At 46.2% G+C, this 23,552-nt stretch overlaps 1 protein-coding gene across 1 annotated transcript in view; it reads left to right on the top strand.

Annotated features, from left to right (window-relative positions):
• ADAM12 (ADAM metallopeptidase domain 12) overlaps positions 1 to 23,552 on the top strand; it is a 369,569-nt gene that overhangs the window by 308,011 nt on the left and 38,006 nt on the right. Inside the window, exons 12-14 of the mRNA XM_032281987.1 lie at positions 5,094 to 5,271; positions 9,930 to 10,019; positions 11,737 to 11,932. Of these exons, the coding sequence (XP_032137878.1) occupies positions 5,094 to 5,271; positions 9,930 to 10,019; positions 11,737 to 11,932 (464 nt within the window). The remainder of the gene's footprint in view (positions 1 to 5,093; positions 5,272 to 9,929; positions 10,020 to 11,736; positions 11,933 to 23,552) is intronic.

Genomic DNA, 23,552 nt, shown 5'->3' with positions numbered 1-23,552 from the left:
TAACACCCAAAATCTACAAGGAACTTAATAAGCAAAAAACAAATAGTTCAATTTAAAAATGGGCAAAGGACATAAACAGACACTTCTCAAAAGAAGACATACAAGTGGCCATATGAAAAAAATGTTCAACATCACTAATCATCAGAGAAATGCAAATCAAAACCACAGTGAGATACAATCTCACACCAGTCAGCATCACGATTATTAAAAAGTCAAAAAATAACAGATGCTGGCAAGGCGATGGAGAAATTGGGAATGCTTATACACTGTTGGTGGGAATGCAAACTAGTTCAGCCACTGTGGAAAGCAGCTTGGCAGTTTCTTGAAGAACTTGAAACAGAACTCCATCCGACTCAGCCATCCCACTACTGCGTATATATCCAAAAGAAAATAATTCACTCTGTCAAAAAGACATATGCCCTCATACTTTCATTATAGCACTACTCACAATAGCAAAGACATGGAATCCACTTAGGTGCCCTTCAGCAGTGGATTGGATAAGGAAAACAGTATATACATACACAATAGAATACTACACAGCCTTCAAAAGAATGAAATTATGTCCTTTGCAGCAACATGGATGGAGCTGGAGGCCATTATCTAAAGCAAATTAATGCAAGAATGGCAAATCAAATACCATGTGTTCTCACGTATAAGTGGGCACTAAACATTGAATGCCTCTTTATATCTTCATAGATATAAAGATGAGAACAACAGACACTGGGGACTATTAGATGGGGGAGGATGGGAGGGAGCAAAGGCCGAAAAACCACCTATTGGTTACTATGCTCACTACCTGGGTGACAGGACCCCAGACCCCAGCGTCATGCAATATACCCATGTAACACATTTGCACATATATCCTTTCATCCCTAATAAAAGTTGAAATTATTTAAAACAAATAAAAATACCTTCAGTCCTTACCAGTGCCTGCCCCATACAGAGGCACAGCTCCCTGTGTGTTGACGCTCCATGGGATCTTCTCACCATCAGCATGACCTTGACCTAACCAAGAATGATGCCAAGTCCAAAAGGGGTTGCCTCTCTGCATGTGTTTCTGTAAGAAAAGCCTGTTTCCCACTGTTGAGTAAGCTCCTCCAGGCCAGTCCTGCCCATCTACACACACTTGTGCCAGCTCTTTCCCCAGGTACACTCACACCTTATTCCCTTTGTGTGAGGGACTCAAATGACCCTCTTCCTGGTGAGGTCCACCATCCCTAAAAGTTCAATACACATCTTCTTCCCTTGCTCTTTTATTTTTTTCTCCTTAATTCCACTCCTTCTAACTCATTCTTTTCCCTTAGCTTGCCTGTTACCTGTTGGTCCCACTGAATGTAAGCTCCATGAGGGCTGAAATTTTTTATGTTTTCTTCATTCCCATATCCCCAAAGCCTGGAAGAGTGCCTGGCACCTAGTAGGTATTGAATAAACACTTGGGGAATAATGGAGTGATGTGTGATAGCTTGTTTTGATTTTCTTCCTCAAAAGCCTGACTTCCTCTAAATACCCAAATTAGGTTCATAAATGTCCTATCAGAGTAAATAGTCACCTGCCTCCTTGATGACAAATCTTGAAAGAATGTGATGAGTAACAATATCCTACAGGTAGAAAATGCTCCTCAGTCTCATCTGTCATCAAAAGTGAGTTCTTAAACAATAAATGAGGTATTTTTTTCTTCATTACATGGAAGAAATGGTAGTGATATTGGCTGGCTCAGTCCAAGGAAGTGGCAGGAATGTTTGGGGAAGGGCTGCTGGACTCCCCAGTGACCTTGCTGGGTCACCCTGAGCAAGTCAGAAAAACCCCAGGTTGATGGGGAGAGAAGCCGCTCACACCTGCTCATGGCTGGAGTTGTGATCCGTGGTCAGCAGTTGCTGGAAGCTTGAATTGTCCTGACCTGGTAGGCAGGAGGCATGTCGGTGAGATCAGGCCGTGTGGAAAGGAACCCTGAGAAAGGATCTGTTCAATGTTCGTAAATTCACCAAGACTTCATTTCACATCTGAGGAGGACATTGCTACTTTCTTGTTAAAACAGAGGCATCCCTGAGGATTTCATGTCAGGGTGCTGTTCCTCAGAGCAAGGTTGAAAACCCGTGAATTGGATGAGGACTATCTATGCATGATTCTAATTGAGAGAGAATTTGGGGGTTTTCCTTCAGCAGAATGAGGAAAAACTAAGGGAAGTAGAAATGTATTATCACACAGATCACTACACCATCTGACAACATCCAGTACAGACACAAAAATACAGCGATGGTCTTTGCCAGTGATGATCTGTTCTGTTCTCCTCTCCTACACACTCTGAAGTTTAAATCCTGGACTTAAACTGTTCTCATTCATCCTATTTGGATGGCAAACCCCCAAAAACCCAATGTTTTTGTCTTTGTTACTTTGAAAGGAATGAGATGGTGAAGACTTGTCTGAGCTTAGCAAATGGAGCTGCTCTCAGCTCTCCAATACCTGGGATCTGCGGACATTCTCTGCTCCCTTGGGAAACAGGGCAATTCATACTACTCTTGTCCAAGCTTTTCTTAACTGCTGTGATTCTTGCTATAAACCCTTCCTGAGACTTACCATTTATCCTAGGGTCTTTCCTAATTAATATTTTCTAGAAATCAGTCCCCTTCTAGAATGAACTGATAATGGTTTGTCACAGAACTGAGTTGCGTATCATTGAGTGAGAATGATGTTTCGTGTCCTAGATCAGGCCAAGAGACATAAATGTCCTAGGAAAACTCTCAAATACAGAAGTTTCCATCTGTACCTCCATGATATTTACTATTTATTTTTTTTATTTATTTTTGCAAAGTGAAGCTCTCTTAACTCCCTGTGTATGGTACCAATTACTTCAATATACTACTCTTCTAAATTGAAAAGACGTTATCATTTTTCTTGCGGACCATTGTTTAGACCTCGACAGTGTCGTTTTGATACCAGGAATAACCAGTCTGTCTGCCAAAGGAAGTTACAAAGATTTCGAGAGGAACCTTGTTGCACTGTGAGTGAGTCCTGGGGTGTTACCTTTGCCTCCATATAGCAGCACATTCGTTTATTAATTGATTTGTAGATTAGAATTATTAATATACTCCAGAGTTAATAGCCTGGGGTTGACAGAAAACACTTGGAGGGAAAGCTAATGCAGGAACAGAAAACCAAATACCACACGTTCTCATTTACAGGTGGGAGCTACACACTGAGTGCACATGGACACAAAGAGGGGAACAGCAGACCCTGGGGAAGGAAAGGACGGAGAAGCGCTCTGTGGAGAACTATACTTATTGCCGGGGTGATGAGATAATCTGTACACAAAACCCCATTAGCACACAGTCTACCTACATAACACGTCTGCACACGTACCCCTGAACCTACAATAAAAGTTAAATAAACTTCAAGGGCCGGGCATAGTGGCTCATGCCTACAATCCCAGCACTTTGGAAGGCCAAGGCAGGCGGATCACCTGAGCTCAGGAGTTTGAGACCAGCCTGGTCAGCGCGGTGAAACCCCATCTCTACTAAAAATACAAAAATTAGCTGGGCGTGGTGATGGGTGCCTGCAATCGCAGCTAATCAGGAGGCTGCAGGAGAGAATCACTTGAACCTGAGAGATGGAGGTTGCAGTGAGCCACTGCACTCCAGCCTGGGTGACAGAGTGAGACTCAGTCTCAAAAAATAAAATAATAAAGTTAAGAAAAACAATAGCTGGTCATAAAAAAAAATCTGTGGCTAATGACATGCCTCATATACGTGGGGAGAAAAGGGGAACTCACTTGGAGAGGATGGTGCAGTGTTATCAGCTGATCCTAGAAATCATTATCTCAGAAGTTCGCCAAGCTCAGTCATTAAGCGGCAGCTGGTCTACCATCATCAGGGAAATGTAGCAGCTTGTGCTGGTTTGGCCAATTGGTTGAGATCCAGTTCTAATGTCATCCTTATAAACGTCTCCATTGGGAGAGGGTGCTTGGGTTTGCTGGACAGCAGGCCCTGCTCCCTCTCTAAGTAATAAAACTTTCTGGGTTTCTGGCATGCTTATACCTTAATAATCCTTGCTGCCTCAAGCCATGGGAAAATGCATTTGTAAAAAGTGAGACACTCTGTGTATGTTGGATAACACTGGCTGCTTTGGGAATCAAACCTCAAATGCTCAGTGGGTTACCATATTAGAAGCGTGTTTTCCTTCTGTATGATGCTGTGAGGCTCTAAGCTGCAGGTGGCTTTCCTCCCTACAGCGAGTTAGGACTAGATGCCACGTCTGACTCTTCCATCTCCTAAAACCATGGGATACCCTAATCTCAGCTGGCAGATGGGGAAAGGAAGGATGTGAAGAAGGAATACTCATTTAAATACCATCAGCCAAAAGTGACCTACATCACTTTGGCTCATGTTCTAGTGCCAACAATTAGTCATACAGCCCACCCAGGTACATGGGTGCTGGGAAGCCCTTCTAGAGCACAGAAGGGGAGCATAACTTTGCTGGAGAGTTGGCTGACCCTGCTACGCCCCTTTGGTGCCCTGGAATTGAGAGGTAAGGGCAAGACCTGCATTTCTGGACCACCTCCCTTCTCTTACAGCCGTGCTGAGGGAGACAGTGATTTGACTTTTATAGACCTGAATGCCAATATGAGCAGCCTGTGCCCTATGGTGGAACCCTGTGTCCTTGGAACCGTGGAATTAATAAACACCATCGATTGTACTTTTTTCTTCTTTGTACTTTCCAATAAAGACATTGGTATGTGTTTGTATTACAAGCGACAGTCGCTAAGAATTCACTTTCGTTGCATCATTTCACCCAGAACTATTAATAATGTCTTTAATTAACGAGGTTCTGCCTGAACTTGTTGATTTGAAAACCATCAAAAGATCATTTATTTTATGATAAAGCACTCCTTCATCATTGGCATTGGCACTGTATAGGAATGAATGTCAGGATGAAACTGAATGTGCCTCGCTTTATACTGCATATCTGAGCCTTCATTCATTGAGATCACTAGTGAACACCTGGGCCGATGTGCCCAGCGGGTTCCTTCTGGGCACAAGAAGGGCAGGCAAAGCCATTCCATGCCCTGTGACTTACTGTTCTGGGCTCTCCTTTCTCAGGTACCCATTTCCCATGGTGTTCAGCAGCTGCAGCAAGAAGGACTTGGAGACGAGCCTGGAGAAAGGAATGGGGATGTGCCTCTTCAACCTGCCGGAAGTCAAGCAGTCTTTCGGGGGCCAGAAGTGTGGGAACGGATTTGTGGAAGAAGGAGAGGAGTGTGACTGTGGAGAGCCAGAGGTAAGAACCAGACTCCTCCGCCTCCTAAACCGTAGGATACCCTAATCTCAGTTGGCAGAACGAGGATGCAAGGAAACCTTGTATCTTTGCCTAGGCAAAGAAGAGAGAACGTGGAGGAATTGTACAGGCAGATGAAAGTACTGGAACTCAGGAAGAAAGAGTCCTATATGGCCACCCTGAACAAGCCCCATGAGCTAGGGTGGCTTTCTTGAATTTTAACTATTGCATGGAATAAATGATCACTTGGTTTAAATAGATAAATAATCCTCTCTATCAAAGGGTACAACATTCTCAGCAAGATGAGGACAAAAACAATGAAAAAGCATTTAACTTTGAGTCTGACAGAGAAGAAAGCCCTGGAATTCTAGCTTCAAATAGCTAATAAGCATCATTTCTTTCTCTTTGTGAGACAGGCTACCAGAGGGAAATCTGAGTAAGCAGCATTCCTTTTTCACCAAGAGCTTCCTGTCTAGTTAAAATGCTGCCTCACTGCCACAGACGCCTCTGTCTGCACAACTTGAGGCATTCTGCCCCTCGTGCTTGTAGCTTTCAGAAGCAATAAGTGAAGGCAGGGAACATTTTTATCTAGCACAGGGCTTATTTAACCCTGTTTTCCAGCCAGTATCAGGAAATGTCCTTGTTTTAATAGGGCCCAAGATAACATAAAAATTATAAAAGCCACTTTTTAATCTCTGAATAATCTCAAGAAGAGAGAAGACAGCTTGAGACCTCCTAGTAAAACAGGTGCCCCCTCGAAGTTTGGAGGAGGTTGTGTTTAGAATAAATTAAAGCAAGCCGTTGCACAGCTGGCAGTCTACATGTGGGATTCCCTCCTCGAGAGTTTCTGCAAGCTGAAATGGTCGACGAGTTCAAGGCAGGCTTAGCTAATGCACAGATGGACTTAACGAGGGCTTAGGAGAGCATCTCCAAGGGCTGCTCTGAAAGAGGGAATTTAGGGTGGAGGAGAAATCATGCTGAGACTCTGGAGCACCTGGTATATTCCTGTGTTCATCAAATACACAACTGGCAAACAGAATGTTCATCATTCCTCCATTTTCAAGTCTCTGAGATTTTGCATACCAGAAGGAATGAGCTTGGTCTGACAGTTTCTGCAAGAATGTTGGAAGTGTGTAATGTTGGGTGGGAATAAGGGGGGTGTGAAGTAGAAGTGGCTTCTTCTAATGCTTTTATGCCCTTGCCAAAGTCAGAACTTAACCATGATACTCCCATTGTCTGCCGGGGTGTTTAATTTTGCTCACAACGAACAGGGAGTGGTTGCTGTGTAGGAGCAAGTCCTAATTACAGTGCTACAGAAACCCTTTGTAAGATTAACAGAGGAAAACTTAAAACCATCATGGGTTGGGGTATGCAAAGGGAAAATTCCTTGTAGGCCTTGTTAATTACTTAAAGGAAAAAATGAATTAGTTTAAATTACTCATATTTCTCAGGAGAGGCCCTGTTGGCTTCAAATGGTTTGTCTTTGATTTGAACTTCTTATAATTGTTAATCTAAATAAATTTGACAGCTCTTCATGAAGCCATGAACTCTGGGGTTTGGAATGATTTTGTTAGCAGTCATTTGCTCCATGTGCCACCAGCAGCAGCCACACCCCTGCCACAGTCACGGCCACCATGGCTAACATTACCATCTCCACAGTCGCCACCCCCACCTCCTCCACCCAACATCATCACCCTTTCAATCATGAGCGTCATCACCGTCACGACCGCCCTCACTGTCACCCCACTGTTATTACCACTGCCATCTCCACAGCTACCGCCACCACCACGGCCACACCGGTGTCCCCATCACTACCAGCATCACTGCTACCAACCCCACCCCCATCATTATCCACCCCGCCACCATCATGTCAGCAAATGCTTGAGTGCCTAAAATGTGCCAGCCACTCATATTCTGATCCTCTCTCTTCTCTCCATGAAGGAGTCATGCAGCTTGGCAGGGTGTTGTCTCTGTAGGTTGGCATGTTGCATTATAGGGTAGCTTTGATTATTACAAACTCCTTCCTTGTACAGAGCCAAATTCTGCTCACATGCAGCTCCCAACGTTGTATTTCTGTGGTTAAGGTCCTCATTTTGTAGCATAACTTCTTGATATTTGAAGAGAACTCTCATCCTCCTCATCTAAAGTTCTTTCAAAATCACAGGTGAGCCTTTTGCCTCACTTTTTAGGTTTGCTTTTTTTTTTTATTTTTTGCTTTTCAAAAAATAATAGTTTCAAGTAGCTATTTGGAAATAATAGTTTCAATGTTCAAACTCAAATTGTGTTTGGCAGTGTGATAATCCATTTATAGTTTCCAAACTGCCTTGCCTAAGAATTTTAGGCAAAAAGACTTGTTAAGCTAGGTTCTTTATCCCCCTACCCAGAGCTGATGCCCTGGAATTATTCTGCATGCCCTTGCATCAGGTCAATCTGGGCATTCCCTGGCCCACAGAGGGACCCAGTCTGTTACCACATCAGGGAAGGAGTGAATAGGATCCAAAAAACTTCTGCCAACACCAAACAGAACCCAGCTTCTCCCTTGCTCCCAGAAGTAACCTCTGTTATTTTCAAGAAGATGCCTTCCAGTCTCCTCCCAGTTCATTGTGATTAAGAATCTGTGTCTGCTATCTACAGGCTGAGAATGACAATCAGGGCTTTGCAGAGAATTCTCTAATGGTTTCATTTTTCTTTCTTCTTTGGAGACTTGGTATTCATTGGCTCTGTTGGACTTCTCTATTCAGGACTAAAATAATAAATGTAGCAGCAGATGAAGAATGTGTCTCTTCTGAGAAATATGGTACTGCAGAAGAAATAGATCCTGGGTGGTTTAAAGGCACGTTGATTGCTGAAGCCTTCTCGGACAGGGCACTGGATTCATATCAACATAAGGAAATCCTGACAATTCACTCATTCTTGCAGCTAACAGGATTGGGGAAGCCACCTTATCTCCTTGTTTAAAGTCAGTAGGATGCCAGTAGCTCGCAAGTATCTTTAAACTTAGTTATCATTCTCACATTATCATCCCCTTTGAAGTCAAAGCCATTTGGCTTGGCTGCATTTCCATTTGAGTTGCTGCTTATATTACTGGGTGATTTGAGAGAGAGGGGAAGATATTTCTTATGGAATTTTAGGACCCAGATTTAGGTTGGCTGATTTAACATGGAATTTCAAGAAAACCTGTAATTTGGTAAATGTGTCATTCATAGAGCCATTTAGACCATAAGGAACAGGATAGCATTGGTGCATATTTGATGGCACTGATTTTAAAATGCAATTAATGGACTACATTAAAAAAAAACGAAAGTCCCTAAACTCTTTTAGAATTGTAAGTCCACAGGTTAGAAACCCTTACTTTCATAAAAGTTACAGCCATGTCTTCTGGTTGACAGTTTTATCTTATTGTATATTTCACACATTCTGGATGTTTATACAGTCCTCAAGCAGATTTAAAATTTCATAACTTTGGACGTATGTATAATAGAAGCAAATGGAACATCAAATGAGAGCATAATTCGTAGAATTTTACACAGGATACAGTTTCAGTATCTAGGTTTGTCATAAATCTTCTGGATTATTGACAAAATTTTATTAATTACATTTATAAAACTCAAGAAAGATGGTTTTCAGGAGTAAAGTATTATATTATTAAACTTGTGTATGATTAGCTTCACCCCAGCCAATAGTATATGAATTTTTCAGATCATAGCATATACTGAATAAAATAAAAGAACATTGATAGATTACCCAGTGTTAAAGATCCATGAACTGTTCCATCTTATGATAATTACATTTCTTCTAAAATGTGTAAACTCCAAGTTACTCGAATGTTCTAAAGTACAAGGGCTTCACTTGATAAATGTGTGCAGGCCTTATGCTGAAAACTAAGCAAAAAAATGTCAATCTCTTGTTTGTTTTTGTTAGGAAAAAAATGGAAAAATGGGTACTCATGAAGCACAGCATTATAAAGGAGTTAATTTTGTTTCAGAGAGGACAACGCATTGAATGCTTGATCTATCCATTTAAATCCCTTGCAAATCAATGGGCACAGCCCATATGCCTCCTTCCTTGGTTGTTGCAATGTCCATTTCTGACTTTCCGAGTGATGGAATTGTCAGACGTGACAACTTACCTGGGCTGCAAAAGGGTCTCATCCACCACCCTGGTGGGGACGCAGGGAACGGTGGTTGAAGCCTTCGGTTTGACTTCATTTCGTGCCAGTACTCTCTAGATCAAAAGGGTTCATTTTCGAAGAGTACAGATTGTATGCATCTATGTATATTTTGATTAAGTAATTTCAAAGTCCTTCAGGGATCCTGAGGCAGTCCATTGCAATGAGATCCACCTGGAGACCCCTCTTCAGAGCCCCAGTGTACTGCTGACTAGAGTGACATCCCCAACTGGCCAGCCTCTGTCACAACCCCTTTACCTTACATGAGGGCACCTGTACGCTTCTTCCAGGGACTCATAGACCAGTTGGTTGATAAACAGCAGAAGCTTTGGTTTCCTTTCAGAGGGAAATAATCGTCAGGCGGGTGCGCAGTTCTGGAGCTGGGCCCTCTTGGTCTTTCTTCCGTTCTGCAGCCATTTGAGGTGTGATGTTTGCATTCAGCGAGCGGTTACCTCCATAAGACCCTGTCAAACAAACCCATTCCCCTCTCCAGGAATGTATGAATCGCTGCTGCAATGCCACCACCTGTACCCTGAAGCCAGATGCCGTGTGCGCACATGGGCTTTGTTGTGAAGACTGCCAGGTAAGTCACTGGAGCTGCAACTTGACCCCCAGGTCACCAACAGGTTCAGGTGGTTCAAATCTGATGCAGGGCGAGCAGTGCGGCTGGAAGGTTCCCAGCACTACCCACAGCACTCCCCATCCCTCCTTCTCAGGCCAGTTGGCGTTACCCACCTCTTAGTATCGTGCAATCTTCAGGTGAAATGCACGCTTTAATTGCCAGTCACCTGTGTTTACTTACGGGCTGAAAACTCATGAGACCGAAAAACCCCCGTTCAGCTTTCAGTGTTCCCTGTGTGCTGTCAGAGGCACGTATGGTCCTGCTATGCTGACAAGAAGAGCAAGGCAAGATCAATTCCCCACCCACCGTCACTGAGGCTTCCCCAGGTTCATTTTCTTGATCCCTTGAACGTCTGCCTTCTGGGTTGTCCCAGAAGTTTTGTATAAACAACTCAATCTTAGTATCCTCCCAAAAGAAGGTGCCACCGACCCAGCCCAGCCAAGAATGACAGTTTTATGCTCTTGCCATCGCTGCTGGCTAGGACTGCGTTTCTTTTGGCAGTTCCATTGTCTCGTTATTCAGAGCTGATATCTGACAGAATAGAAGCCTGAGCTTTTGATTCAACATTTCCAAGGGTAGAGTTTTATTTCTTTTTAATTAAGCAATTGATCCTGACATTCTGCTTACAGGAAACTCCCTCTTAGCTGCCACATGTGAGCACGGTGATTTAGAAGTGCATTACAACATTTAATGTTCGGCTTTAAAATATCCTTCATCCCTTCCTAATGGTGATTAACTTATGGGAAATGTTATTAGCAGCTGGCTCTCCCTGGCCCCCAGGCAACTGGTGGAGGAAGGTGCCTGGAAGGGAGTTGCAGAAGGGTGGAAGCAAGTCTGAGCCTGTGCCCAGGGGATGCCCAAGTAATGGGAGGGAGGACCACGGAGCAATCCCTGGGTGTCACCCACTTTTAGGTTATGACTTTTCAACAATTCCCTTCAACTTCCAGATCTTCTAGAAGTTGGCAGGGGTCTTATCTCTTTACCTTTGAGGAGTATGCAGGGAACCAAGCCCAAGACTCGTGGGGGTCCCTAGCTGTGCAGCCTCAGGCCACTCTGAGCCTTAATTTCTTCAACCACAAAAAGCTGAGCCATGGGTCAGATAGCTCCTAACATCCTTTACCCCTCCCTTTTTCTTCTCCTCTTCTCCCCATAAAACAGTAGAGGGAGAGTTCCAGTTCTATGATCTGATGACAAAGTAAACTTGCTATTGTGATTGTGCCCTTAAAGTTATTTTTATTAGCTTGCCCACAAATGCTAACACTATAAATGCAAATGCCCCCTTGAGACGTGTGATGGTGTTGACACCCAGAGACCTTTTTCTTAAGAATCAGCCAGCCCAGCAGCCAACAATTCCCTCCCTCTTCTTCCCCTGAGGTGCCAAGTGCCAGCAGCCAGCGTGCGTGCGTGTTCCTCAGAGAACCCTAATGTTGTGAGACATTAAAGAGAGGCTGTTCTTGGTTGTGCCACTCACTTTATAGTGGGACAGTGAACCCCAGAGCCCAGAGCGAGAATCTGATTTAATGGGCTCTCTTTACATTAGCAGGGACTTCCTTTGAACTCCCCACCCCTTTATGTGGGACTTTAAGATGGCCTTGTCCGCTCCACCCCTGGAGTGCTGCTGAGAGCTGCCTGTCCCTTTCCCTGGGTACATGTGCCATAACCAGCCCTCTCCTTCCAGCTGAAGCCTGCGGGAACAGCGTGCAGGGACTCCAGCCACTCCTGTGACCTCCCAGAGTTCTGCACGGGGGCCAGCCCTCACTGCCCAGCCAATGTGTACCTGCATGACGGGCACTCGTGTCAGGGTGTGGACGGCTACTGCTACAATGGCATCTGCCAGACCCACGAGCAGCAGTGTGTCACCCTCTGGGGACCAGGTACGTGGCCGCCGTGAGCTTGGCATCAGGAGAGGCACTGGCAGACCTGGGCTGTGGGCCTGGAGGTGTGTGCTTTGTTTTGGTGAGCCCCCACTCCTGGCGGGCACTGTCCACACAGCATCCACTGTGTTCACTCGGGAGTGATTGGCTCCCAGGGAGAGGCTGAGGCACACTGGATATGGGGTGTGCAGAAACGGACACTGCCTGGAGCCTGGCCTTAAGGAGCTCAGTACAGTCCAACAGGAGATGCAGGAGCACCTACTATGTGCCCATGGGATGACAGGGATGAATCGCCGTGACTCCTGCCCTCAGATAGCACAGCACATAGTCAGACAGACAGAACTTCCACACCACCACTGAGATTTTAGTAATGCCCCTTTGTACTCAAAAGAGGACCCCAACTGAGTGAGGGACCCAGGGCTCCATGGGGAAGGCCCTGATCAGACTTGAAGCATGAGCACATCTGTGATCAGAAGGCCTGGGAGCAGTGAGTGGCTCTCAAACGGGAAAGTGGGTGGTTGAGTCAAACAAGAGGCCCCCAATTCACCAGTTCACCAGTTCAGGCTGGGCACTTGGTGCAGATTGCCTCTTCTGACCCTCCAACAAGCCCCTCAGTTGGGGACTGTGAAGTTTTACAGAAGATGATGCTCAAACTGTAAGACCAAAAGTCAGTTTCCCCACATCTCCAGGCTAGGATTTAAACCTGGGTCACTGTGACCCCGTGCCCATGTGTTACTCCCACAATGCACAGTCACCCCAAAGAGGGAGGTCTTGCTCTAAAACTCCTCCATGAAACAGAAGCTCAGATGCAAAAGGCAGGAGAATCCATCCCCTGTGTGTCTCTCCTCCATGCCCCACTTCCTGGGGTCAGAGATCCAAGGCCTCACTGGGCAGCCCTGGACTCCAAGGCCCCGTCACTCCAGAACCATCTGAGATTCAGTGCCTGTGTCCAGCTCCCACGAGTCCAGCCGCAAATCCACAAATGAAGCCCCACCCTGTCCTGCAGTTCTCTTTCCCTTGTGGTAACGTGGTCGAGTCCTTTGTCACTCCCTCCTCCCGCAGGCTGCAGGAATGACCTCAGCCCTGGCCAGAGACCCCAGCTCTGGCAAGGCCGCTGTGGTCGGCCAGGCCCAGGCTGAAAGCCAAGCAGACTCAGGCAGGATCTCTAAGAGGAGAGAAACCTGATAGGACCTTTGTCAGACTTTTGTTGTGAGGCTTTGGTTTTAGGAGTGATGAGGGAAGTAAACGGGAACAGAAAATGATGACTCAACCTTGAAGCTAGGGTTTTCAATAGAATGTGAAAGCCAAGACCGGACACAGAATACAAGATGGATGTTTCTCGGAGCTGGGTCCTGCTGGGAGGCCCATGACCCCTGCCAGCCAGCGATGCCCTCTGTACTTGGAGCTTTCTGGGGGAGAAGAAAGGGGGGAGACTGGTGGCAAGGAAAAGTGCAGGCCTCTTCAGCTCAGCTATGAGGAGTTGTTCCGATGCTCCTCAGTACTCAGGGATGTGCTTGGGCAGGTGGGATGGGGAGGCCTGCAGGTCCTGAGCCCTTCCTGCTTCATCCTTAGACTCTGAGCAGCCCTCAGTCCTGGCACCATCGCCTGCTGGGCCTTGGGGCCCTCTAGGCAAAGCAAGGGGCGGGGGGGGGGGGGCAGGGGAACGCCCTGTTGCGATGACAATGACTAAGCCTGTGCTCGCTATACACATTGAATGGTGTTTGGGCTTGTTTAGTGACTTTAGGCACCGTTTAGCCAAGTGAGGTCACGTTGGGACTGTGGCTACTGCCGCAGGCCAGATCTTCATGGCTTTGGGCATCCCTAGAAGCCCTCCCCTTCCCAGCCTTTCTCCAGAATCAGCAGTCTCCTTTTCTTGGGTTACAAGGGCCGTGATGAAGCTCCTTTCCAAAAAGCATTTAGTGGCCAGAGCACACACAGCACTTGGAGCTTTGGGAGTGAAATGTGTTCCCTGCTGCATTCGAACATCTGGCCCCACTTCCAGAGTGAGGTCAGATGGAACACAACAGCGCTCTCCGAGCCACCCCCACTGTGTGACTCAGCTGGCTGTATGCCTCTGATTCATGGTGACCAAGACTGGTATTCATTATCTCATCAAACTAGTCCTTCTGCAGCTGCCTAACCAGAAAGAGAACCAGACAGGCAGACAACCTGACCCACAGACTGAGCTTTTGAAAAGCAAGAGCAATGGGAAGTCACCTGCATGGACTCTCATCATCCCCATGATGGAGGGGGAGGCTGGAGGTCTGAGTGCCCCTGGGTAGCCACATCCTCTTCCTTAGGAAGGGGCTTCCCTGGGAGCTCCCGGCTTAACTCTGCTCTTTCCCACCCCCTCTCCCTGGTAATCAGGAGGCCTTTGCTGGGGCGGTGGTGGCCAGTGTTGTACATGGCTGCTGCACATAGCGTGGCACATCCATGGCATCCGGACTGTCGGTAAAAATGTGTTTTGGTGAAGAGACTTCATCTTTGAGGAGACAGCTCAGAGTTCCTGGAAGCCACAGCACAGAGACCAGGCTTGGGGAGCCACCTTGGGCTTGTGACATTCTGGGTTTTGGTCTGTCCTGCCTGCCTTTTCGCAGGTCTTCAGATCATTATACAGACTTCCTCCAGAGAACAGAGTAGAGAATACCGCAACCTGCTGTGGCCCGGGAGCTCTTAGAATGGGCCGTCGACCACCTCCTTCAGGAGTGCAATGTGCTCCTTCCTTCCCATGTCAGTGTTTCTGCCTGGTTTCCATTTACAGGCAATGTGTGAGTTTCCCACGGCTGCTGCAACAAATTAGCACAAACTAATAATGGCTTACAAATTCTTCACCTTACAGTTCTGGAGGTCAGAAATCCTGAAATCAAGATATTGGCAAGGCAACATTGCTTTGGGAGGTCCTAGTGAGAATCTGTTTCCTTCCCTTTCCCAACTTTTAGAGGCCACTTGCATTCCTTGGCTCACGGCCCCTTCCTCCATCTTCAAGGCCGACAGCACCGCATCTGCAGATCTCTGTCCCTTTCTGACTTCTGCTTCTGTAGTCACATCCCTTTCTCTGATACTGACTCTCCCGCCTTCCTCTTATAAGGACCCTTGTGATTCTAACAGATTCACCTAGATTTTCCAGGGTGATCTCCCCATCTCAAGATACTAAGCAGAATCACATCTTCAAAGTTCCTTTTGCCATATCAGATAACATGTGCATAGGTTTTAGATAAGGACATGGGCCTTTTGGGGGAGCCACAGGCATTGGACTGACTAGCAAGGGACCTTCTGCAAATTGCTCAACCGTGTTGTGCTTCATCTGTAAAATGAGGATAATGATCTACTACCCCATGGGTCTGTTATCCTCTAACATAGCCTATAATCTATTCCATGTAATATATGTGATTCTGTGCTACATGCAGAACTCCTAGTAAATCTAAGCTCTATAAATAAGATACAACTGCGCTCCCGAGAGGCTCAGGCTAGTGAGCAAGATACTCAAATCCTTGGGGTCTATAAAATGGGCAGTAAGAGGGTCATGGGCCAGTTATGTTGGGCTGGAGGAAAGCAGCTAACTAGGAGGTTCTGAAGACAAGATTGCCCTGGAATAGTGATTTGCCGAGGGTGTAAGAGGGGGGTTATTTCTGGTATACAGAATAGCACAGATCAGGGCACACAGGGACAGTGGGGCCAACCAGGGCAAGTTCAGGTAGTTCTGTGTGTGCACAGCTTGGGCTGTGACCTGGAGAGCAGAGATCCTCATGTGCCACACCATTCTCTCATTCATCAAATATTTGTTGACATCCTGCTATGTGTAAGATGCTGACTCAAGAGCACCGACTCTGCCAGAGTGACACACTTCCCACAGTCCCTGTGCACTCCTGCCTGGATCTGGAGTGGAGTGCGGATGTGAATCCATCACAGTATCCCCCAGAGGCACGGATCCCGGACAAATGCAGTCCTGGGAGCAGCAGAGGTGACTTCCTCAGCCAGGCCCCTGACCAGCCAGATACACCAGGTTGAGAGCATTTCAATGCTTTGTTATAGTGGTTGGTTTGAATTCGATTTTCATGATTCAGAAAGGAAAACTTATTGTCAAGTTTGCATTTGCAATTTTTCCCCACCCAGGAGCAGATGATTCAGGATCTGGATCACGTATGCTCTGGGGTCATCGTAGGCCTCCTGGGAAGCACAGGAACTCAGAGCTCTAGGAGTCTTTGAGTCCTTGCCTCACAGGCCCTTGACATTTGCACCACAGTGACCTGGACAGCTTGCTGAGTCGCCCAGAATTCTCCAGTTACATTCAGGATGTCCGTTACTCACCCTCCAGAGCTGGAGACCTAAACACTTACTGGAGGAAGCCCTTCCTTCCAACTAACTACTCCCTTTTGAAATGGGCTTTTCTCAATCTGGCATTATGTTTCAATAAAATAATACTGCTTCCAAATCTTTCTACAAATAAAACAATAGAAAATTCAAAACATATGCCTGCAACTTCTAATTGGCAAAGTAATATACTTTCAGAATGCCTTTTGGGGTTTTTTGTTCATTTATTTGTTGTTCTCTAATTGTTTTTGTTATTGATAATGCACGTTCTTGTTGGCTAAGCGTATAGTTTTTTTCTTACTGATTTTTGTCCCACAAACCTTGTATCTCAAGACTTCCCATGTTGATTTCAAACACACAACTGTTATTCACAGTTCAAACTGTGTGACTGGCATTTAGCTGTCTTTGTCTGGTTTAGTCTTAATATCTACAAAGATTTTCTGTCACTGTGACATCTTTGCTCCTTTTGAAATATAGCTAGGTATTTTTATTTGGGTAGCAAATTTACTTTTACCAATGTTGTTTGTCAGAACCACTAGCATGGTTACTTAGAAACATTCCTTAGCAATTAATCTCACAGATAACTACACATCTAGGGTCACAAACAATTGGCATCAGAGAATTCCCAAAATGTGTTAGGTTTTTTTATTTTATCACTCACCAGAATCCAGTGTCCTTTGATTTCTGCAGTGTGAGCTGGCCAGACCATCCTTATGGGCTGGTAGATACTCAGTGTTTATCTGCAAAACTTCTTTTACATGAGCTTGGTTTATTGTGACCTACTTGGGGCGGTGCACTGATGAATCACCTACAATTCCTGTGGCCACAGATGGGAAGAAAAGAGATTTTTGTTAGAAGTTGTATTGTTTGGAAGTCAGGAAAGTCTCCCTTTTGTCTCATCAAGTGAGAAAGTTTGTTCATTTGGAATTCATTTGTTGATGAATGTGAAGGCCCAGTGATGAGATAGGAAGAACAATACAATATTCAGTTGTTTGTAAAAATGCCTTTGTCTGTGGATGTTAGTGGCAAGAGTTAGGGAAATCAGTGACAGAGCGAAGGAGGAGCTGATTTCACTGAACTGGAGAAGTACATTTGCATAATGGAGTCATTTTAAGTAAGATTAGATTGAGTAAATTGTGGGCTTAATTCAAGATGCCATCATTTCTCTTTCAAAAAAAAAAAAAAAAAACATAATGACGTTGGGAACTTCCAAACTACAATTACAAATATAAGTTACAGCACTCTGAAGATAAAACTGGTAATTAAAATCCGTCACTTCCTACATAATTATAAAATATAGTATGGTGTCAAAATTCCCTCTGAAAGGCTAAATTTTATCTTTTGATAATGGCAAGACATCTACGTGTTCCATTATTAAGGACACAAAGGCTCTAAATTGATGTAATATGGTAGTGATAAGAAAACCGCTGTCATTCTATCTAAGAGACATGAAATCTCTTGTCTTCATGAAGACAGACATTTTTAATGCAATAATTTTGAACCAAATCTGCCTTTATAAGATCTTACAAACGGATAGAAGTCATTCACAGTTTTTAAATTATTGACCATTCTGTCTCTAAGATAAATGCCAGATGGCAGCTAACGCACAAAAGCCACAGGAAGCACTTTGCTGGCCCCTTCTCCGCTGTCCTGACCGGGATCAGCAGGTTCTGGACGGGCAGGGCGCGCAGAGAGTTGTCTGCGGGCTTCGTGCCTTTGAGCCTCTTTCCTTTAATGATATTTTCTTTTAGTGCTGGAGCTGCATCTGCTCCCAAGGTCAGCACTCAGCCCCCTTCGGTTTCCCTGCGTATAACTTTTCTTCCTGAACTTTGAGGGAATAACAATTTACCTTTCCAGGAAGTAAAACGTCTGTCTTTTTATGACCTTACATAAGATCCCACAGTAATACTTCATTTGATGTCAATGAATAAGTGGAAATCCAGAGTCGTAGAAAAGATAAAGCATCAGAGTGTTCATTTACCCAGGCTGCTGTGTTCACAGAGCCACAGTTGACTTCCTCTGGGAAGGGCGCTGGAGACATGATGTGCTTTCCCCAGATGGGTTTTACTCACACGTTCTTGGAACACATCTGCTATGCTGTGGCCCAAAGCACCATCCCTGCCCACAGGCAGGAGCCCTGGGACCTCCCAGGAGGCAAAAGCAAGTGTGGCAAACACAAGGAGAGGACAACCTTGGGAGGAGGGAAAGGAGGACCGATCCCAGCCTCCATGGGAAAGCGGGAGCAGAAGAGAGCCCTGAAGGACACAGGAGTCCTGGAGGCTCATCCAGCCAGCTCAGGCATTGAGCTCCCAGGAAGACACTGACTTCCCTGGCTTTGCTCATATGCCCAGCATTGACCCATCATACCACCGGTAGGATGGGTCTCTCCGATTCAATCGTATGTGCATACCTCTGCCGTTAGATAGGAAAGTTAGCTCCAATTAACCATATAAAATGGATTCCCCATAATGTTCTTGTTCCTAGAAGAACAGATATGGGAGAGGTGTTCCGCAAAACAGTGAACAACCCCATGTCTCCTGTCCCACAATCTGTTTTCACAAAGTGCTGGTGCTGCTCCAAGCTCCCAGAGCAACCTCCTGCCACACAGGTTCTCTGCGAAGAGAGATTCCACCCTGGAGCGGGGTGGCCAGCATGTGGTTCAGGAAGGAGTTGTGCTGAGTCACTCTGGCGACCACTAGCTGGTAGCTCCCTGGCCCCCGGAAGTGGCCCAGAGCCCGGCCTGATACCATCCTACAATCTAACATTGGAGTTCGGGGCAGCAGGTGTGTGTTGCAAATAGGACCAAGTTTCGGCTGCTGTGTCCTCAGAAGTTTCGTTCCTTTTAAACCCCTTGGCTTTTAAACATCCGTGTTCCTCATGGGAGATTTTGATTGTAGCCTGGAGACTCCAGGGTAAGGCACCCTAGCCCGCTGGATGGGAGTAAGCATTGCAAACAGGGCTCTGCTCCATCTTCTTCCCACCTTCCTGCACCCCTCACCCCATTACCAATTTAAAGCAGCAGCAGTTTCAAGGGCTAATAAAAGGATGCAAAAGATTGCATCTATCGAGGCTACCTGTGAGTTATCATAGCCACTTTTCTTCATTCTCCAGAGAAGAGAATGAACAAAGCAGATGACAGGGGTTGGAGTATGCATCCAGGCCTTCGATTCCATAGAGAAACATGTCTGTCCTGTCCCCACCTTTATGTGGCTGATGAAATCATGGCCTGCCTCACCTGCAGAGGTCAGTTTTCTTTGCCACGTGGCAGTGAGATGTGTCATTGCTATGCCCGAGGGACATATATCAATGGTGAAGCGTGACATGGCATCTCCCACCCCCTCATGTTTTGGGTGAAAGCTCAAACGAATAAAACTCTTAGAAGGTGACTGTTATTGCCTTCCTGGAGGGAGATGGAAAGTTAACCTTTGAAACCCTGCGTCGTTCAAGCTGTTGGACAAATTAACAGCAGAGTGGAGTCATTTTTACTGGCCAAACTTCACCAAGATTTATTTCTTGAGTTGACTTCTCCTTCAGAAGTGTCCAATCATTCCACGCCGAATTTTTCATTTCTTTTTCTGAATCAGTATCGATGCAAGAAAGAGCATACAAATATCTGTGGCCTGCCTCCATTGTCCTGGTTTTAAAGGGAAATCTCACTGAGCATGCTCAGTTGCAGGGGGTAGTGTGTGACCCATGTCAGTTCAGCGCCTGAGACATGAGCATGAGGCGGCTGGCATCCTCGCCCGTCCTGTGACTTTTTGGAAAAAGATTTGGTGGAGATGGAGTTGACTCCAGGAGCAGGTGGACTACGGGAGAATATGTTGGTGGCTCCAAGGAGGAAAGTGGCAGGGACAGGAGTCGGTAGCCAAGTAGGGGCTTTCCAAGAGGAAGGCAGCACAGGATCATGGCTGGATAGAAAGATCACGGGTTTTGGCTCTAAAACCAGTGAGTCAAGCCCAACTTCGCCATTTACATTGTGATCGTCAGCAAGTTTCTAAAATGCTGAGGCTCTGAAATGGGAAAAATGTAGACCTTATGGGGTGATTATAAGGGTCTAAGATGCCGTGTGCCATATCCAGCACCATACTTTACCTACAAACAGCCTGCTGAGGATCTCAGATGTGTCGTTCGTTTAAGGTGTGTGTTGTGTTGTGAAGGTCAAGGAGAGGAACAATAGGAAAGTGATCTTTGTTCCCAGGGTTGAGAGGCGTGAAGAGAAGTCAAGCTCAAGGGTCTTTGCTCAAGGAGGCCTGCTGCCTCCTTCGGCATGGCACTGGGTGCTGACTCAGGGGAAGTCTGGAGGCCCAGCCCAGGGCAGGCCAGGAGGGCTCCCCGAACAAGCTGGGATTTGGGGCCGTGGTAAACCGCACTCATTGAAAGGAGGAAGAAGATGGGTGCGGGGAAGTGGAAATCCTTATGCTGGGTGATAGTTCCAATTATTTGCAAAGGATTTGCAAAATCTACCAGGGTTTCAGCTGAGAGTCTCTTCTTTCCTCATTTCCGGAGGCATCTGGTTAGTCCACAGTCTCCCCCAGTCGCCCTTAATGCTCAAGGCCCTGGGGATCCATGAAGTGTGAGGGAGCTGGGTGTAAAGTGCCTACTGATGTGATCAGGAATCATTACACATGTGGAAAGTGAGGTGAGCAGGGGTTGGAACAGGAGCTCTCTTCTCCCCACACACCCTCCCAGCCCTAAAGTCCAGAAGCCACCCCTTCCCCACAGTCTAAGGTGGTCCTCATTATCGTTTGTGCTTCCTAGGGACCTGCCGCATGCCAGGAGCTCTACACGCTGACTCACTAAGCGGCACAGCACCTTTGAGTCAGGTCCTTGTCCCCATTTTACAGATGAGGGGACAGGGCCTCAAGAGCTTGTATAATAAGGGCCTTTTGTACATTGAATGCCAGATCAGCCCAGTTCCAAGCCTTTGCTCTTCTAACTCTGAAGCATGGACACAGAGTATATCAATCAGACAGAAGGGGGCATTCCAAAAAGGCTGAAGAATGAAGGCATTTGTAATCTTTCTTAGATCCCACACATGCCCAGCTAGAAAACAAGGCTCCCCATGAAAGTACCCACAAAAAGAATCACTGACGCTGACCTGTCCCTCCCTTAGCCACACCTTTTAGATGTCACAGCACAGGTGGGAAGGCGCCTTGGCTCTCATCAGCCTGCATCCACACAGGTTCATCAAGGCTGCCTGACAAAATCAGGTTTTAAAAAAGGCAGGCACATCTATCACATGCTTAAATATTATTACTCAGCTGTGATTTCATCCCATTTTGGTTATTCTGGTAAAACAGTTTTTAAGGGATCACTTTGATAAGAAATAAAGTGAATGGTTCAGTTGTGGAGGTCATGAATATACACCCACTGGGCAAATAGAGAAAGTGCTCAATGTTGGATGAGGGGGGTACTCCAACCTAGAAACAAGGTTTTCAACAATGACATCATAACAGAAGAAAAAATGTCAGCATTCTCAGAAAGCTGGAAGAACAGGGACTGTGCCGTGGAAAACAAAGAGACTGACAGCAGGCTGGGTGAGGTGGCTCACACCTGTGATCCCAGCACTTTGGGAGGCCGAGGTGTGTGAATCACCTGAGGTCAGGAGTTCGAGATCAGCCTGGCCAACATGGTGAAACCCCATCTCTACTAAAAATACAAAAATTAGCCTGGCATGGTGGCGAGCACCTGTAATTCCAGCTACTCAGGAGGCTGAGGCAGGAGAATCTCTTGAACCCAGGAGGCAGAGGTTGCAGTGTGCTGAGATCACACCATGTTACTCCAGCCTGGGCGACAAGAGCAAAATTCCATCTCAAAACATAAAAAGACTGAGACCAAAGGAAACATAATCTGAGTAAAATTGTTCCCTGATGTGGGAGAGATTTTTTAAAACACAATATAAATTAAAATATGATTCCTTTCACTATTTCTCATTGAGTTAATTGACAGCATATTATATAAAATGCTTCACTGTGTCATCCGTGTTGGCAAAAATTCACATATTCAAATTGGCCATAAACCTTTCTGAGGGTTTGTCTTTGGGAGAATGGCAGTGCTCCTGAAACGCCAGGTGGCCTTCTGCTTGGGTGCGCACAGTGCTTTTGCATTATTGGTAAACAAGTCATTGCATCTTACCCACACCTGGTTTCCTGAGCCGTGCAACTCCACCGGCATTTGGGGCATTAAAATCATAAGCACGGCCGGGTGTTGTCGCTCACACTTGTAATCCCAGCACTTTGGGAGGCCAAGGCAGGCAGATCATGATGTCAGGAGTTCGACACCAGCCTGGTGAAACCCCATCCCTACTAAAAATACAAAAATTAGCTTGGTGTGGTGGCACCTGCCTGCTGAGGCAGGAGAATCACTTGAACCTGGGAGGTGGAGGTTGCAGTCAGCCGAGGTTGCACCGCTGCACCAGCCTGGGTGACAGAGCAAGACTTCATCTCAAAAAAAAAAAATTATAAGCACACCTTGTATTAGTCTGTTCTCGCACTGCTGTAAATGAATACCTGTACTGGGTCATGTATAAAGGAAAGGGGGTTCATTGGCTCTTGGTTCTGCAGGCTTTATAGGAAGCAGAGTGGCTTCTGCTTCTGGGGAAGCCTCAGAAAGCTTACAGTTGTGGCGGAAGGTGAAGGGTAAGCAGGCAGATCACAGGGCCAGAGAGGGATCCAGAGAGAGAAGGAAGAGGGAGGTGCCACACACTTTTAAATGACCAGATCTCGGTAACTCACTCACTATGCGGAGAACAGCACCAAGCGGATGGTGCTAAACCTTTCAGGAGAAGCTGCCCCGTGAACCAGTCGCCTCCTACTGGGCCCTGCCTTCAAGTTGGGAATGCCAATTCTACGTAACACTTCGTGGGGACACAGATCAGATACAAACCACATCACACTCTGACCCAGAAGGCTCAGTGTGTTTCGGCTTCGGATTCCCCAGTAGCAATCCAGCGTTTGTTTTCACTTCCAAAAGCTTTTCTACTTGATTACGTACTGTTTCCACTCCTTTGCTTGACCTCGATCATAATGTTGGCCTTTTATCTGGTATTCACACATCAAGCTTCCCTGTTGCCTCGCCGGTACATTTGCAGTGTCTTCAGTCCCTGTTAAGGTTGGTCTTTCTCCCCCTTCTTCTCCCCCTTCCTCCCTCCCCCTTCCTCTCTCCCCTTCCTCTCTCTCCCTTCCTCTCTCCCCCTTCCTCCCTCTCCCTTCCTCCCTCTCCCTTCCTCTCTCCCCTTCCTCTCTCCCCCTTCCTCTCTCCCCCTTCCTCTCTCCCCTTCCTCTCTCCCCCTTCCTCTCTCCCCCTTCCT

This window comes from Sapajus apella, unplaced genomic scaffold (assembly GCF_009761245.1).
Source record: "Sapajus apella isolate SASKATOON/1434 unplaced genomic scaffold, GSC_monkey_1.0 scaffold13, whole genome shotgun sequence".
Taxonomy (NCBI): Eukaryota; Metazoa; Chordata; class Mammalia; order Primates; family Cebidae; genus Sapajus; species Sapajus apella.
The sequence above is the reverse complement of the archived record's forward strand: the minus strand, read 5'-3'. Positions and strand labels throughout refer to the sequence as shown.